Source organism: Gymnoscopelus braueri (assembly GCF_963280865.1).
Source record: "Gymnoscopelus braueri genome assembly, chromosome: 10".
Lineage (NCBI taxonomy): Eukaryota > Metazoa > Chordata > Actinopteri > Myctophiformes > Myctophidae > Gymnoscopelus > Gymnoscopelus braueri.
This window is the reverse complement of record NC_137611.1, coordinates 41,570,842-41,587,537: the sequence shown is the minus strand read 5'-3', so window position 1 is coordinate 41,587,537 and position 16,696 is coordinate 41,570,842. Positions and strand designations below refer to the sequence as shown.

The window sequence follows — 16,696 nt, the reverse complement described above, 5'->3', positions numbered from 1 at the left end:
GAGGTAGGCAGAAAATATTATTAATAAAAATTGCCCATAGGCATTGATATCACATGAACAAAATGTTCAGATAATGAACTGAAACACAATGAAATGAACAAGTGCGTGCGTGCGTGCGTGTGTGCGTGCGTGCGTGTGCGTGCGCGCGCGCGCACACACACACACACACACACACACACGTCTAATCTGATTTGTAAAATCTATAGATGGGTAATGAATTGTGGGTAAAATATTAGCGCACGCGTCAAAGACACAATCGATATTTGAATCCTACAAGTATTTGTTAAGATCTTCTGGACACGGCCCTCAGAATGGCAGTTGTATTCATTTAATGCGTCTATATAGGGAATTATATTACCTCTACAAATACCGGTTATCTGTCAGTAAATTAAGAACATGCAATAAGCCCATCTGCATACAATGATAACCGTGCATGGAACGCCTAAGGCGTGCTGATATTGCATATTCAACTTTACATTCTCCATTTCTGGAACGAGACCGGCAGAACACAGGATCTAATACATCCATAAGCAGTGATATCATACGGCTCTCCAATACGGTTCTCTTATTGGATAGAAATAATTAAGTGAATGCACACATGCATCAATTCAGAGGTCATTTGGGAAATCTCTTTAGTACATTAAATTAAACTCTATCACTCTTTGGGGAAATAAAATGGTAAGTAGTGGCACTGCCATAGCGTTATGGTTAAGAGTGTCTACCATATCGTCACTGTTGGGTGGAAACCTTGTATGTCAAAAAACCTTCCTTTTTTTATTTTTATTAACTCATTCAGTGCCAGACTTAGTTCTGGCCGTGTGGTCCCAGTGCAAGGATTTTGCTATTATCTTACCTTTTCAAGTAGTCACAGAATATTTATCTCCAGTATGATTGATCCCCTGATGGTTGCTAATCACTGAGGGTTTTCAGGTGTGGTTTCACAAATGTCAACGAGGTCATCACGACCTCGTTGACATTTGTTGTTTGATGTTTGAAGATGGCATGTTTCACAAAAAATGGTAAAACAGAAGAAATGTGATTTTTTTCTCTGTTTATTTTTTTAACATTGAAGTGAATGGAGCAGCAACTTTTTGGATAGCGTTATCTCCTGGTTCCTTTGATAAAAAAAAAGAAAGAAAAAAAAAGTAGTAGGACATTAATCTACGAAGAAACACAAAAAGTTGAAATATGGAGATACAAGGTTTATGCCCGACAGCAAACGTAGATGGATCAACTTAACTCCGGGTTGGGGTCTTGTGTTGTGGCCAGGTCATCCCTCCTCTGCACGAAGCAGAATAATGAATATAAAACAACAAATAATGAATAAAAACATAAATCTGGAGACGTGGTGAGAAGTATGTTGACAATTCCAATCAAAACTATGATTTATCGCAGGAAGAGATTTGCCGTTCTTAGGTCTTGAGAGAAATTCCATCTGATGTACACACACACACACACACACACACACACACACACTGCATCTGCTCAATTAATTTAGTCAGACGCCCTTCACGTATCAAATCAACAACTATCCATCCAGATCCAAACATATCAAAAGGGGTTATGGTAATTTGTGACATTTTGGTGACATGTGTCAGAGAATTCCTAATTTACTTCACTCTCTGAGCCTCTCTCCCACAATATCCCATCTCTAATTAATCTCCAAATAAATGATTTGGCATCACATCAAGAATGAGTGCGTGCAGTCACCCCTACCCCGCCTATTCATTTCTCTCTCTCACGCACACACACACACACACACACACACACACACACACACACACACACACACACACACACACACACACACACACACACACACACACACACACACACACACACACACACACAGAAAGAAGAAGTTACACCAGACTTCCTCATCTCCATTCCATTACCCGATGGGCTTTGGGTTCTGCTCTGGGCCTAATTATCAGCCTGAATGTGCAATGAGCTGCTGTGTGATTTGTCTCTGCACTCCTCTATACGCCGTAGAATCTCCCCTGCTACCACAGAGAGAGAAAAGTTCACCAAGGCCCCTCAGCAGGCCAATTCATTAACTATCTCATTTAAAGTCAAAAGGCTTCGCTAGCCAACAGTCCAAAGCACCATATGGCCTCCCCCCCCCCCCCAGAAAATGATTCTCTGGTCCCCCGTGTTGCTTCTTTGATAAGTTGTTGTGTTATTTACAAGGTTTTTTTCATTTTAACCCATTAAGACCTGGGACGCATCTCTGTCATTTTTAGCTTTGAGCTAAAAAAGCATTATTTTACACTTTGGCTATTCAAAAAGAGCAGATATACAAGCTCATAGTGCGGCACCGAGTGCCGCGCTACGAGCTTGTAGATCTGCTATTTTTGAAAAATTGTGAAAATGTGCAAATCTTTGAATATGTATATATCGTTTTAAAGCAAACATTTTTAACTCAAATCTTTGCTTCTTGGGGTCCCTGGAACAAGATGGGGGTCCGCGACCAAACACATATCATTTTGGGGGTTCTTGACATGAAAAAGTTTGAGCACCACTGATATAGAAACGTTTTTTTCAGAATACTGTTGGGAATTAGAATACATTTTGTAGAATTGGCTTCAGGTCTTAATGGGTTAATTCCCTTCGTCAGTGATCTGCTCTCTTTTTTTTCTTCTACACCCAACATTGAATCTATCATGGAGAAAAAAACAGAACTCCAGGTTTTGTTTTTTTTACAAACGCTGGCTTTGCATTATGGGGATGTTAACCACATGAACCATACCGTCTCTATTCTGGGCATGTCATACAGTATAGGCAATAGGCAGACGTTTCAGCGAAAATGCTGCTCACATTTTGAGCTTTTAGATGGCTAGTTTCAGCAAAATAATTTGGTGTAGAGGGTGAAAGAAAATGGGCCAAGTACTGTACCTGGTCAACTGAAGTGTATAGGGTTTAAGTGGCTAACCAACAGCCTTCCTACTGTTGCTGTCACATGGATATCCTGTGTAAGTGATGTCTTCTTCTAGCTGTTGTTTACTTTTAACCATAGAGTCCATTTGGAAGTCCAGTGGTTATCAGAACGCTGTTAGCATTTAACAGGCTTATCGGATCATTGCCTAAAGGACCCTGCTGCCAAAATCGAAGCCCGGCCTAGCTAGTCATGGTCATTGATTAGGCTCATTTGGCCCTAGTATCGACTCTAGTGTGATAGTGTTATCGCTTTTTTATCCAATGCCGGTGATGATGGTAATCTTTATGACAAAGTGCTGTCATCACCTTCCGCCAACCAATGCAGAAAACATAGCGAATCAATATGCTTATTGATCTAATAGACAACCACTGAGGCTGTAAAGACGCACGCACGCACGCACACATGCACGCACGCACGCACGCACGCACGCACACACACACACACACGTGCACACACACATGTGCACATGTACGCACGCATCTCAGCCTTCTTGGGGATGGGTGTTTAAAGGTGACAGGGCCAGCAAATGGCCTATTTGTCCAATAAACAACAGAGTGTCATTGCGGGCCCAATGGGAAATGTCACCATGCTAGGAGGCTAAATCCCCCTTCCTTCCCCACAGGGTGGTGAGAGTAAGCTACGCTAGTTGCCGGCGTGTTAACGGGCTATAGGAAATCCATGGTCATTTATCCTCGCTGTCACACTGCTAGTGTTAGCATGGTTAGCCACACTCACCCATACGTCATTGTTTATCTAGCAGCGTTAGAATGCCAGCTACCTATCGCCTGTGTGTGCATAATCTATTGACCATGCTTGGTCAATACAGTAGATACTGTAATTACGACTGTAATTGAAATTGTACTGCTTACAGACTGAAATGTGCTAATATCAAAACGAGGAAAGCTCACAAGGTCACATCTTTCTGCTAGACTAGAGATCCTAAAACCAGAGTTAAAAAATATATATATATATATATATATATATATATATATATATATATATATATATATTCTATATCTATATTCTATATATATTCTATATATATTCTATATATATATATATATATTCTATATATATAGGCAGAAACCAAAAATATTAACTTTTCAGATAATGTACAACACTATACTGCCCCATCAAAGTTGGTATGGTGACTGACTGTATACATTGGCAGATACATGAATGTGTCCTTATATTATCACCATTTTACCCAAGTACAGCTCAAGTGGAGTTGGGAGGTTTTTGACCATTATTGTGCATTATAACTCCACAAGTTGGAGTTAGGTGGTTTGTCTGACATTTTGAGGATCCAATGGTGCTTTTTTAATACTTTTCGTTGATTCAATATTTGTGAAACCCACACACAGACGTAAAGGGTGTTCAATAGCACTGATTATACAATTAAAAAAAAAGTAGATATCTGGTTTCTGCCCGACAGAGACGATATAGTACTTTGATGTAGAATGAAATATTTCTGTGTATGTATTTTTGTATTCTCTTATAGCCCAACGAGCCCTGCAACTCCCCACCATTCAAAATGTTATGTTTACAGTCAAAGGGAGAGAGAAAGAAATGCCTTAACTTCAGATCAAGTGCATTTTTATCACATTTTAGCACAGTAGCTGAAACAATGAAAAATGAAAAAATGCATTTACATCCTTACTCGTTCTATAAGGGAAATCATCATGCAGATGGGGTTTGCAATAAATCCATGACGAATCAGCACAACAACATCAGATTCCTAGAGTGGTATTGATGTATTGGTTGATGTATTGGTTGATGTATTGAACGTGTGTTCCCTGTCCCCGCCTCAGGAGAGACCAGGCAGCCCTCTGGGACCCCAGCAGACCATGAACACCTCGCTGGATGACCACGAGCGGCGGATCTCACACTCGCTGTACGGTGGCCTGGAGGGCCTGGATGATAACCTGATGCCACGCCAGGGAGTGATTCCTCGCACCGTGGGTAAGACTGAACCTACAAGTATTAGGCCTGGTTTCCTTATCCACTCCCAACCTGGCATCCCTATTTTGGGCATGTTATTATAGGCGAACATTCATAACCGTTTGAAAACGGCAGATCTCCAAGCTCACAATTGTGAACTTGGAGAATACAGAATATTAACTTAACTCTAAATGTCCATTTGGAACCTGTACAATTAACACTCTTACTTTACTTACTTATAAGCATGGATGGAATTGAGTAGGAATAGTAGTAGGAATTGAGCGATCTGACAATCTTGTTCAGATCGACGGACTTGAGGGAAATCAAAGACTGGGGTTGATGGGAGAAGACATTGCGCAAATAGACTGTAATTTTTTGGGGAAGCAAACCTATGATTGATTGACTTAACCATTGGTTAGAGTTACGTTCCTCTCCCGTCGAGGCCCAGGCTGGGCTGAGTGTGACTGAAAGGCAGGCTCAACGGTACGGCCATCTGGCTTAACTGGACCGTTGACAGAGCTCCCCTCCTGACCGAATGTCTATCAATCATACCACACGCGTACAATTACACAGATGCACATTCGGTCTCTCTCTCTCTCTCTGGCTCATTCACTCCCTCAGCGCATGCACTCACACGGACACACGCACACACACACACACACACTCTGGAGTGGATGTCTTTGGGTTGGCTTATGTCACTGACAGATGGATCGGCTAGACGAAATGCATGCGCACACACGCACATATAAGCACGCGCAGCTGAATCAATCACTAGCCCCGGCCTCTGTGGTTGGATAACGTCCAAGGGTGCCGTTTGTCCGTCTTCTCCGGGACGTTTTCTGAGACATTAAAAGCCAGTGAGTCCTGAAGACAGAGCCGGAGGAGGAGGAGGACATGGTTCACCCACATCCTGTGTGGACAAATCTAACTGACTTGGAACAGCGAGCCCACCAGGAAAATACACTGAGGCAGGGATCAAATGGAGTTTTTCCAGCTGTATTTACGTAATTAGCCATTATTGTTAGGGTACTTAATTATTGAGTCATTTTAAAAGTCAGGCCTGTTCACTTGTGTGTTTAGGCGTCCTTCGGCTATTTTTACTTGGACTGTAACATGTATTAATGGTGGAATTAATATAGTGCAGCATTTGTCTACTATACAGAAGGGCTCTTTGTGCCGTCTCCTGTGGCTGTTGTCCATGTGCCATGGTGTGTTGGAAGGGCTCAGTGCAACCATGAAATAGATAAATATATATACAAACAAACTATACCTGTGTATCAACAACACAAGACCCTATTAATTCAGACTTCAATCAGGTATGGTTTTGATTGAATGGCCACTTAAGCCCTATGTGATACTTCGTGGTACAATGGGTGTCAATACCACATACAATAGCCGATCCACAAGCTCACAACATGCTGCAATGTAATACATTATAATACATTTTAATGAATACATAATACATAATACAAATAAGAAAGAAAAACTGGTGTGCTTCCTCTGGATGCCTTCTTAGTTTAGGCAGTGGGTGCTCAGCTATGTATACAAATCAAATCAAAAACCACCTAAGTGGAAAAAGCGGCACTTCAAAATAAATACTGCAAGACAGTGGCTCAGTTTGTCATTTTATTGCGAGAACGCTGCCGCGTTTCGGCCACAGCCTTCCTCAGAGCAGATTAAAGAGCGACTCTTTAATCTGCACACGTTGGATTGATGCCATCACCAGGGACCTACACCAAATGGGCTTGTCGCTAGCTGAAGCCGAGCCCCTAGCACTGGACCGACCCAAATGGAGAAGATTGGTGAAGCTGAAGGCTCTACGCATGGTGACGTCCCCATGCACCGCCGTTAGAGAACCACATGATAAAATGTGTAGGGTCCACAGGATTGTAAACAAGGTGGTACCCAAATACCTATCTAGTCAATTACTTTTCTAAGCTTAGTGATGTACACACAGTTATTCCACTAGAGGGAGCTCCACATACTTCATAGTTTGTACCATGCAGATTCAAATGCTGTATGGGAAAGGACTCTACACTTTTGTAGGACTGTACATTTTTTCCGTATTTAGCAGTTATATGGAATGAAATCTGCAAGCCTTAAGGTCCTTACACACCGGGGCGATTTTTTCGTGCGAATAATACGCTTTTTTTAAAAACCTTATAAAGTCAATGCAAGCGTACATGGCGCGAAAAAGCGGAAAAGCGAAGCGAAAAAGCGTCTTTTAATTATTCGGAACGAGTCCGAATTTTGCGTATATTCGCACATTCGCCGGTGTGTAACCGCCTTTAAGCCGATTAAGCCGTGGTAGGAAAAGTATGATTTCTTACTTTAGTAAAAATATCAATACCACCATGTGCGAATACAACGTTACTCGAGTAAAAGTACAAAAGTATTGGCATCAGAATATACTTAAAGTAACAAAAGTAAAAGTACCCATAACACAGAATGTCCCATATCACTCCGGAAATACTCCAGTTAAGTAAGAAATATCTCAAAATTGTACTTACGTGCAGTACTTGAGTACATGTACTGTACTTAGTTACTTTCCACCACTTATATTGTTAACTTCAAGTCCTTTGTTAAAAGCTGCCAGGATAGAAGCTTCCCTTAATTATAACCATCTAGTTATTGAGTTGTGGCAGGGTCCATACAGTACCTATTTATTTAGATTTTTGCTATTTTATTTTTATTTTTCTGTATGTCTCTGCTACCCCCCAACAGGTGGCACTCAGTTTTCACACACATTTACACTCAAAAGACCACAAGGGAAATTGTAATATTTTTTTATCCTTTTGACAGATACAGTATGTACAAATATGCTCAACGAAAACGGCAATCAATAAATCAAAGTCTCACAGTGCAGTTACAGTACAGTAACTAAAATCCCATTTCTCCATATTCCCGGTCTGTCCTCTAGATGTCAAAACGCTGCTCATGTTGAAAGCTGTTCTGAGGTGGCTTTGTGTCAAAGTACAGTTGAAGGGAAGTAAGGTGAAAGGATTAGTGTCTTATCCTGACTGTGACTTAATTTGCTCAGCGCTAACCTGACCAGAACTCTCTACCTTCAAGGTATCACTTCTTTCAAAATGGTTAGAAATGGAAGATGGTCTCTAAAAATCTAACCCTGGAGGGTTAAGTATATACGTATAATATCGGTGCTGTCGGGCATGTCCATTATTTTCGTAAAAAGCTAACCTTGGAGGATTATGTCTTCTAAATCCCAACAATTTTCTGAAAAACGTATGTTTCTATATCAGTGGTGCTCAAACTTTTTCATGTCAAGGACCCCCAAAATTATATGTATTTGGCCGCCGACCCCATCTAAAAATATTTTGTTCCAGGGACCCCCAGAAGCAAAGATTGGAGCTGTTCGCTTTAAAAGAATATATATTCAAAGATTCGCACACATTCTCACGATTTCTCAAAAATAGCAGATCTACAAGCTCATAGCGCGGCACTCGGTGCCGCGCTATGAGCTTGTATATCTGCTATTTTTGAATAGGCAAAGTGTAAAATAATGCTTTTTAGCTTCAATATATATATATAATACAGTATAAATATTATTATCACGTTTGCATGATGCACAACTGTAACTGATTTCGAAAAAAAAGTAGGAGGAGACAGTATTGTATTCAGAATGCAGACATGTGCTCGTGCACAACAGCCTCAGGTGGTCCCTTTGGACTACTCTCTGCACTTTGCTGCCATGGTGATGCCAGGGAGAAGAGAAGCGACTTAATTATTCCTTCAAGCCAATCGCTTTCAAGACCCCCACATTCTTGGCAACGCCGCACCCCCCCCCCTACACACACACGCACAGGCGCGCACAAACACACGCACACACACACACACACACACACACACACACACACACACACACACACACACACACACACACCCCTCCACCTCCTTCTCACTAATTATGCAAATATCTAGGCCACGACAAAATAAAACGCTCTTCGGCGTGTCCCTCGCCCAATTATTCTCACCTCTCCCTATCTCCGTTTACATCTCGTCTCCCCTCTCGCTCCGAGCAGCCACCCCCCACCCCCTCTACTCCACGTCCTCCAACCCCCCCCCCCCCAAGCCCTCAAGGTATTCAACACGTTTTCCTACTAACAAAATAGTCTTTGATAATTGCCCATTTTACGAATATGAAGGTTGTAACTGTGAGAAAGAAAATGGCTGCCATTGTTTTGCCGCACACGGACCGCGCCGAGCGATCAGGACTTCATTAGACCCAGTGGGAATGGTGCTGGTGTGTTTTTATTAGGTAAATTGTGGGTGGCGTGTGTAGTTTGGAGGCCATTGTTGCTGCAGAATGGCTGCCCTTGGGGGTGTAGTACGGGACTGAAACAAAGAGGAATTTCTATTTTTTTCTCTTCCTTGAAACAAGTGGAGCGATGCCAGCGCAGTGAGCTGACACATTCAGTGGCTCTCTGCTTGGTGCTAGCTAGTTGATTGTTCTGCACTCATTCAAACTGTGACATTGATGGCATTCTCAGTGCTGCGCATTGGACTGCTTAGAGAAATGGGATTAGGTGTGTGTGTGTGTGTGTGTGTGTGTGTGTGTGTGTGTGTGTGTGTGTGTGTGTGTGTGTGTGTGTGTGTGTGTGTGTGTGTGTGTGTGTGTGTGTGTGTGTGTGTGTGTGTGTGTGTGTGTGTGTGTGTGTGTGTGTGTGTGTGCGTGTGGTTTAGTGAATGGTTGTGTTTGTGGTCTGACAGAGAGCTGTGCATGCTGTGCGACGGGACTCACCCACACTTTCAAATTCCCTGAAACAAACACACTCAGCAGGAAGGGCAGCGCATGAGCGACAGGATGCCAGGCACACACACACACACACAGACACAGACACACACACACACACACACACACACACACACACACACACACACACACACACACACACATATACATACAGTACTAAATATATGGGATGCAGCTTTATTATGGGGAAACAAATTTTTCTTTCCTTGTATTTTCCTGCATTTGATCACATCCGCAGACAACACACGCACACACACACAAACACGCACACTCTCACACACACAGACGGATTTACATAAACCTTTGCCCCATTATCTCTCTCTCCCTCCCTCTCTCCCAATTCAACTCCAGTAACAACGGGTCAGTCTCTCCCACCATTCCCCCATACTGGCCAGGAGGACAGACTGGCCCAGCAGTACCCAGTAGCTCACAGCAACCCCACTGTGTCGAACACATTAGGATCACACACACACACACACACACACACACACGCACACGCACACGCACACACACACGCTGCCAGGTCCTCCAGTACAAAGCCCCCAGAGCTTTCTGTAGCCAAGCCCCTCTGGGCGCTCAGCAAACACAACTTTTATGTGGCACTGAGACTGGCTGCCCTTCTACTGCTGTGGACATCTACCAGAAAAAAAGAAAATAAATAACAGATTAAAAGACACAGTTGTGGCACCGAATACCAATGATAGTTCTTAAGCCCCACGCTCTATCAGAGGCACAGAAAAAGGGGACTTATTTATTTATTTATTTTCTTGTTTTTGTGGAGTTTTTTTTATTTTTTTTGCCGCAGCACAAGAGAGGGGTTTATCTTTATTTGCGAGCATGCAGCTTGAATTAATCATGGCGTTCTCTGACATAGCAGTGCCATTGTACCCACTGCCAACACAGTGTGCTTGGCAATAAGCAGATTAGCCAGGAGGGCTTTCACCCTGTTTAAATATGAACAGAAAATATAAAAAAAATAGTGTTGGTCTTGTGTTTACAAAAAATAAATAAATAAATAAAGTTCCCCTGTGTGTGTGTGTGTGTGTGTGTGTGTGTGTGTGTGTGTGTGTGTGTGTGTGTGTGTGTGTGTGTAACTTGTTTTCTTGGTAACAGAGTTATCTCGAATTGTTTATCTGTTGCCTTGAAAACATGAACTCGCTCCCCGTTGGGGAGAGGGGGGTCTTAACAGCACAATGTTTTACTGTGTCTCGTAACATCGCTTAATATGTATCTTAAAGCCGAAAATGGCAGATGTACAAGCTCACAACGTGGGCACATCGTGCCATTTTGTATATCTGCCGTTTTCGCCGCGCGACACTGTGGGGACGCAACCGAGTGTACCGTACGATCAGGCATAACACTGTCCTCACAAGGGGGTCACACCAACGTTATCTGAGGACAACAGCACCGACCCCGGTAGACCTCTCTTGTTGCCTCTGCTGTTGGTTTTTAATCATATACAATATGATTTTTTTTTCTCCTGTGGGTTGCATTTGGAATTGTTGGCTCTGGCTGAGACCGTAAACTACAGCGTTTTAGAAAGATAGATAAGATGGACCCTTTATTGATCCCGGGGGGGAAAATTCAGTTGTCATATAGCAGCACCGCAATTTGAAACAGGACAGATATATAGATGGAGGTAGAGAGATATATTTAAGCTTCAAGATTAAAAATAATAATAATAATAAAAAGAAAGGAGTAAACAGGTAGTAAAGCGCAGGGAGTAGAAATAAGGTACAAAAACATAGAAGTATGTTTAAGGTTTTGCTTGGCCATCTCCGATGTGAGAGTGCGGGGCTAGCCAACACCTAAGCTTTGCAGTGTTGTTAGCTCCGCTGTCGCGCCGCAGTGTATCTACGTAGGTGGTGTGGCGCTTTCCTCTGGCTGTGCCCTGGGTTGGCTCCCTCGGTGTCAGTTTGCTTGCCACCAGTTCCGGGTGCCTGACGTAGTGCCCACTGCCCAGCCAGCCATCTCCACTTGTACCAACCAGGTTTTGTATGGTGTTTCCGCTATTAACAGGTATAAATATAAATGTGCTGTAGCCAAAGTCTTGGTGAACAATTGATCACCAGTAGTATGGGTGCAGAGCTAACAACACTGCAGAACTCAAGACCCTGACGGAGGGTGTGGAGGGTCAAACATGTACTGTCAACCTACAGTGGATAAAAGAGGAATATACAATCTAGCAGTGGTGAAGCATTTACATTATTTATGTCTGTTTGTCTGTCTGTCCCGGGCATAACTTGGGCGGTATCCGACCAAACAGCCTCAAACTTGGCGTGTGTGTCCCATATGACCCGGTGGTGTGTGTGTGCACTGAGTGGAGGTTGGCTGGGACAAAATCTGTGGTGCCTATCAACTCTGCCAAAGTGCCCTTGAGCAATGCACTGAACCCCAAAAATGCTCCCGGGGCGGCGCTGCACCGCGGATGTTCTGACCCCTAATAATGTCATTCCTGTGTGTGTTAGGGGACTGTGTGTGTGTGTGTGTGTGTGTGTTTGTATGTCAAGGACGGACAGGCTAAAAAGACATTGTGGTAATTGACAATAAAGTGATTCTAAAATAGCGTGGAGTTCACGTGGAGTTAATGTTTTTTTGCTTAATGCTTTTCTCATGGAGACTCGTCTTCTCTCTCCTCTCTCTGCCAGGTAACTACCAGCTGTCTCCCACCGTCAACATGCCCCAGGACGACACCGTCATCATCGAAGACGATAGACCGCCGCTGCTCCCGCCGCACCTCTCCGACCAATCGTCTTCCAGCTCCCACGACGACATGGGATTCGCCGGCGAGGTGGTGATGACGCCGCCCTGGGCCAAGGAGCTGCCCAGTCAGATCGAGAGGTGGGGCGAGGACATGTTCAAAATTGTTTTCTTAAAGGAATATTTCAGCCCCCAAAATGACTTTTCTATCAATTACTCACACCATGAATTCATGGGAGAATTTTTGTTTGTGTTGAATTCCTTCTCGGTGAAGGATTTTTTTATGTGGTTTTGCTGTTGTTAATATTGGACTCACATTTTTCTTCAATTCATCAAGAACTATATTCTCTTTAGTTTGGGATGTTTCATTCACTGTGAATGTAATGGAACACAAACAAAAGTTCTCCATGAATGCAAGGCTTCACAGGGTAATTGATGGAGGGAAAAAAGTCATTTGGGGGGTGAAGTATTCCTTTAAATTAAAAGAGGCAGTAATGTACTCGGAGCCCAGGATAGAAATCTCTGTTCTTAGCCCAGGAGAGAACGCTTTGGTGGGGTTTTGATCACTAGTCTTGTGCGGGTACATATGTTTATTAAACCAATCCATTCTTCCACATTTTCTTTTCACTAATTTCCTCATGTCTTTCACTCCTTTGTCAGGCACTGTGTAAGCTTTCCAGCCTCGAACGTAAACCGCACGGTTCTTCCATAGACTAACTATTTATAATGTCAATTTGGCTCGGCGTTTGAAATCCCTGCTCTCTTGTTTGACTGGGCGACTTCATCACTCCACTCACGTTACACACTTTGCTATGAGGCTCTCGCCCTCCTTGATTTGTATGTTCAAGAAATTCCGGCCGCTTTTTGTTTCTCGCAGCTGCACAAGATGGCAGCGTCCTAGAATTGACAGCGTTTCATGTAAATGTATTCCAGGGAGTTTTTACATGTGAGAAAGCCTGGAATTTATACAAGGTCACGGTGTCCCTGCACGGTTTGTTTGAGTGTGTGTGTGTGTGTGTGCGCGTGTGCATGCAAGCATGTGTGTTGGCAAATGCGTGTGTGTGTCTGTGCGCGTGTGTGTGTGAGACTGTGCGTGTTCGTTAGACATTATTCCTGTCTGAAGCATCTCTGATTGTGACCAGGCAGCCCACTTCAACTTGGCCACTTGACCTGATGTGAAGGACCCCCGTCTCTGACCCAGAGCTGATGAGGTTTTCATCTGGCGTCAGGGTTGCCAGATCTGCTTATTATAATTTTCCCCGCAAGATTTAATTTGAAAATAGCCGATCTACCTTGTAGATCTGCTATTTTCAAATAGCTGATGTATATGTTAAAGTGCTCATGTGGCCCATAGTCGCTTCTTTTTGGGCTGGTTTTCCTAGACCTGCTTGCTTGTTTCTCTCACACAATCTGGCAACACTGTCTGGCGTGTGTGTGTGTGTGTGTGTGTGTGTGTGTGCGTGTGCGTGATTGCGCACGTGCATGCATGTGTGGCACGGTGATTAGCAGCAGGGCCACTGCTACAGCAATCATCAGTGTTTGTATTGAGTACAGAGGGCTGATTTGATCCCGTACACATTGCTGATGAGGCCTCTGATGACTTGAGCAGTGATCTAAATTCTAAAAACCCTCTCGTCTGTCTCTCTCTCTCATTCTGTTCCTCTCTTTCTCCGTCTCTGTTTATGCTTCGGTTTGGATTGCTATTCTCTCTCTCTCTCGCTCTCGCTCTCTCTCTCTCTCTCTCTCAATTTCTCTTATCTTTGTATCATTTATCCTCTCTCTTCATACTCATTCTCTCCCTTCTACCACTCCGCTCGTTTCGACTCTCAATTGTTCCGTCCGTCGTCTTATTTATTTCTTCTTTCGTTTGTCCCTCTTCTCTTCCTCCACCCGTCCCCCTCTCTCCTCACTGCTGACAACACATGCCTGCCCACCCTCTCTCTTTCTATCGCTCTCTTTATCTCGCTGTCTTTCCACACCATCCATCCTTTCATCTCACTCTTACCTCATCCTCACTCTTTCCTTATTCTCTCCCTATTTCCTTTAACCCATTAAAACCGGGAAAGCATCTGTGTCATTTTAGATTTTTGCAGCATTGGCTATTCAAAAATCGCAGATGTACAAGCTCGCAGCGCCACGCTGCAAGCTTGTACATCTGCTATTTTTGGACATTTGGACAGTGTGAATCATTTAGAATTTCTTTAACACAAATCTTCTCTTCTGGGTGTCCCTGGCAAAAAAGAAAACGGATTGGGGTCCACGGCCATATATATATATTTATTTGGGTGTGCTTGGCATGAAAAAAGTTAACTTCTTTCTATTCCTCCTCTCCTCTCCTCTCCTCTCCTCTCCTCTCCTCTCCTAGTTCTCTGAGCCCGGAGGAGACAGACCCAGACGTGGGGTTCCACAGGGAGGGCTTCGGCAGACAGAGCATGTCGGAGAAGCGCACCAAGCAGTTTGGTGACGCCGCCTCGCAGCTGGAGATCATCAAGACGCGCAAGTCCAAGAGCATGGACCTAGGTACAACACTGTAGCGACCATGCCATCCACCTGTCCTCATCAGGAACCATGGTTTATCTTTTAGGATCACGTACCCTAGCCTTTAATCGCACTTGGTAAGGGAAATGATTACAAAAATAATACTGATAACCCCCTAAGGCTGATAACTGATAACTCCTAGGGCTGATATGACAGGTACAGTACTTAGCAAGAACATCATACAGCGGGATATGCTTTATATGATGTGTTTGAGTTACGTGACATAACTCATATTACATTCTTAGTGAATGTAGTAAACTAGAGGTCTGGGCGCCATACGGGCGCTCTGCCCCCTAGCCGCGCGCAGGGCTCTAGTGAGGGCTCGCTTATTTTGGGGATATAAAATCGTGTCCTTGGTCAAGTCCACATCAATATCTTGACCAAACCAGGTCTCCTTGAACACTTTTTACACACCTCAAATAATACCCCCATATTCCAACATTCCCCCCCCCCCCCACACACCCCCCAGCCCTCCTCTGTTATGTTGTATGAAAACAAAGTCGAAACATTCGCTGCCCACACAACTTCACAGTAATGGCTTCCGACCTGTAATGATGAATGCTTCTGGCTGTAGAGCGTGTCTCTCTCTCTCTCTCTCTCTCTCTCTCTCTCTCTCTCTCTCTCTCTCTCTCTCTCTCTCTCACACCCACTCTCCTCATAATGATATCTAATCTGGCTGAATCAGATTGTCCGCGCTGCACGCTGTCATGGCCAACGAGTGATTGCTATCCTCAACTCCCCTCTTGTTTTAATTTCCTCTCTCGCATGACGTCCGATCCCTAACAGAGATGGAGACATTGTGTGATGTTGTTCTGTCCAAAGCCTCCATGCTGGAATGTTGCATGCCGACTGTGATGAGTACTAACTAACTGAACCTCCCCCAAATGTTTGCCCCCCCCCCCCCCCCAACCTACAAATTCTTCCTATACCTCTTCTCTCTGCATCCTTCATCCTCCCTTTAACAGTAGCGGACGAGATTAACCTCAACCCGAGGCCCGATGCCAACGCAGGTAAGGATTGGTTGTGTCATAGAGGGACGATCACACTGAGATACCTCGCTTACAGGCGCGGACGCTTCAGAAACACTCCTTGGTAAAGAAGGATCTGTGTCCATTAGGATTTCACCTAAATTACAGTACAGTGACAAAAAAACAACAACACAGGTACGTTTCTAGCGATGCATCTCGGTGTGATCGCGCCCCATGAGATAGAAATGACTGGTTCATTTTTGCGTGTTTTTATACACAAGTCGCTGATTGGGAAAACCTACAGGAATGTGTCTTGGTGGCATTGGTGAAGAGACCTCAACGGCTTACAATCTAGGATCGTTAACCACTTGAACCCCAGCGTCGGGGGAACATTAGACAAAAATAAGCCTTGTAGATCGCTTATTTTTGGCGTAGAGATTTGGTTTGTAGACGGGAAAAGTGGTCAAAGTACAGTTGTAACTCAAGTCCAGTTCAACAACAGGGGTTTAAGTGGATTTCTTTTTACCTTAATTCTATGTTTCTGTTGTGATGAGGACATGTTAAAAACCTGACGTTAAACCCTGCCAATGCGTTCTGTCTCCAGAACTCACTGTCAAAGGTGCTGGAAAAAAAGTCAGCTAGCCTATGTAAAACTTGTCATCCAGATGTGTTTTACTCTGGCGGAGTTTCATTAGTCCGATTGTCCTTGTCACAATAGACAGGATTCAGGTGAAATATGGACAAAGTGGCCTTGTAACACCGAAACACATGTGGTAAAAGGGGGTTCCAGGGGATCCCCAACTAAATGATGGATAGTTAAGAACCAAATGGACCCTTACT

The 16,696-nt window shown here is 43.7% G+C and overlaps 1 protein-coding gene and 1 long non-coding RNA gene across 5 annotated transcripts in view; one reads left to right on the top strand and one right to left on the bottom strand.

The window, feature by feature from the left end:
- LOC308093851 overlaps positions 1 to 2,273 on the bottom strand; it is a 352,863-nt gene extending 350,590 nt beyond the window's left edge. Inside the window, exon 1 of the long non-coding RNA XR_013933903.1 lies at positions 2,208 to 2,273. This is a non-coding gene — a long non-coding RNA (uncharacterized lncRNA). The remainder of the gene's footprint in view (positions 1 to 2,207) is intronic.
- LOC308093845 (partitioning defective 3 homolog) overlaps positions 1 to 16,696 on the top strand; it is a 318,000-nt gene that overhangs the window by 189,711 nt on the left and 111,593 nt on the right. For 3 of the 4 annotated variants that reach the window (XM_080440218.1, XM_080440217.1, XM_080440220.1), the window contains exons 15-18: positions 4,750 to 4,900; positions 12,299 to 12,491; positions 14,716 to 14,870; positions 15,854 to 15,898. In XM_080440218.1, the coding sequence (XP_080296344.1) occupies positions 4,750 to 4,900; positions 12,299 to 12,491; positions 14,716 to 14,870; positions 15,854 to 15,898 (544 nt within the window). The remainder of the gene's footprint in view (positions 1 to 4,749; positions 4,901 to 12,298; positions 12,492 to 14,715; positions 14,871 to 15,853; positions 15,899 to 16,696) is intronic. The other variant, XM_080440219.1, reaches the window with a different exon arrangement.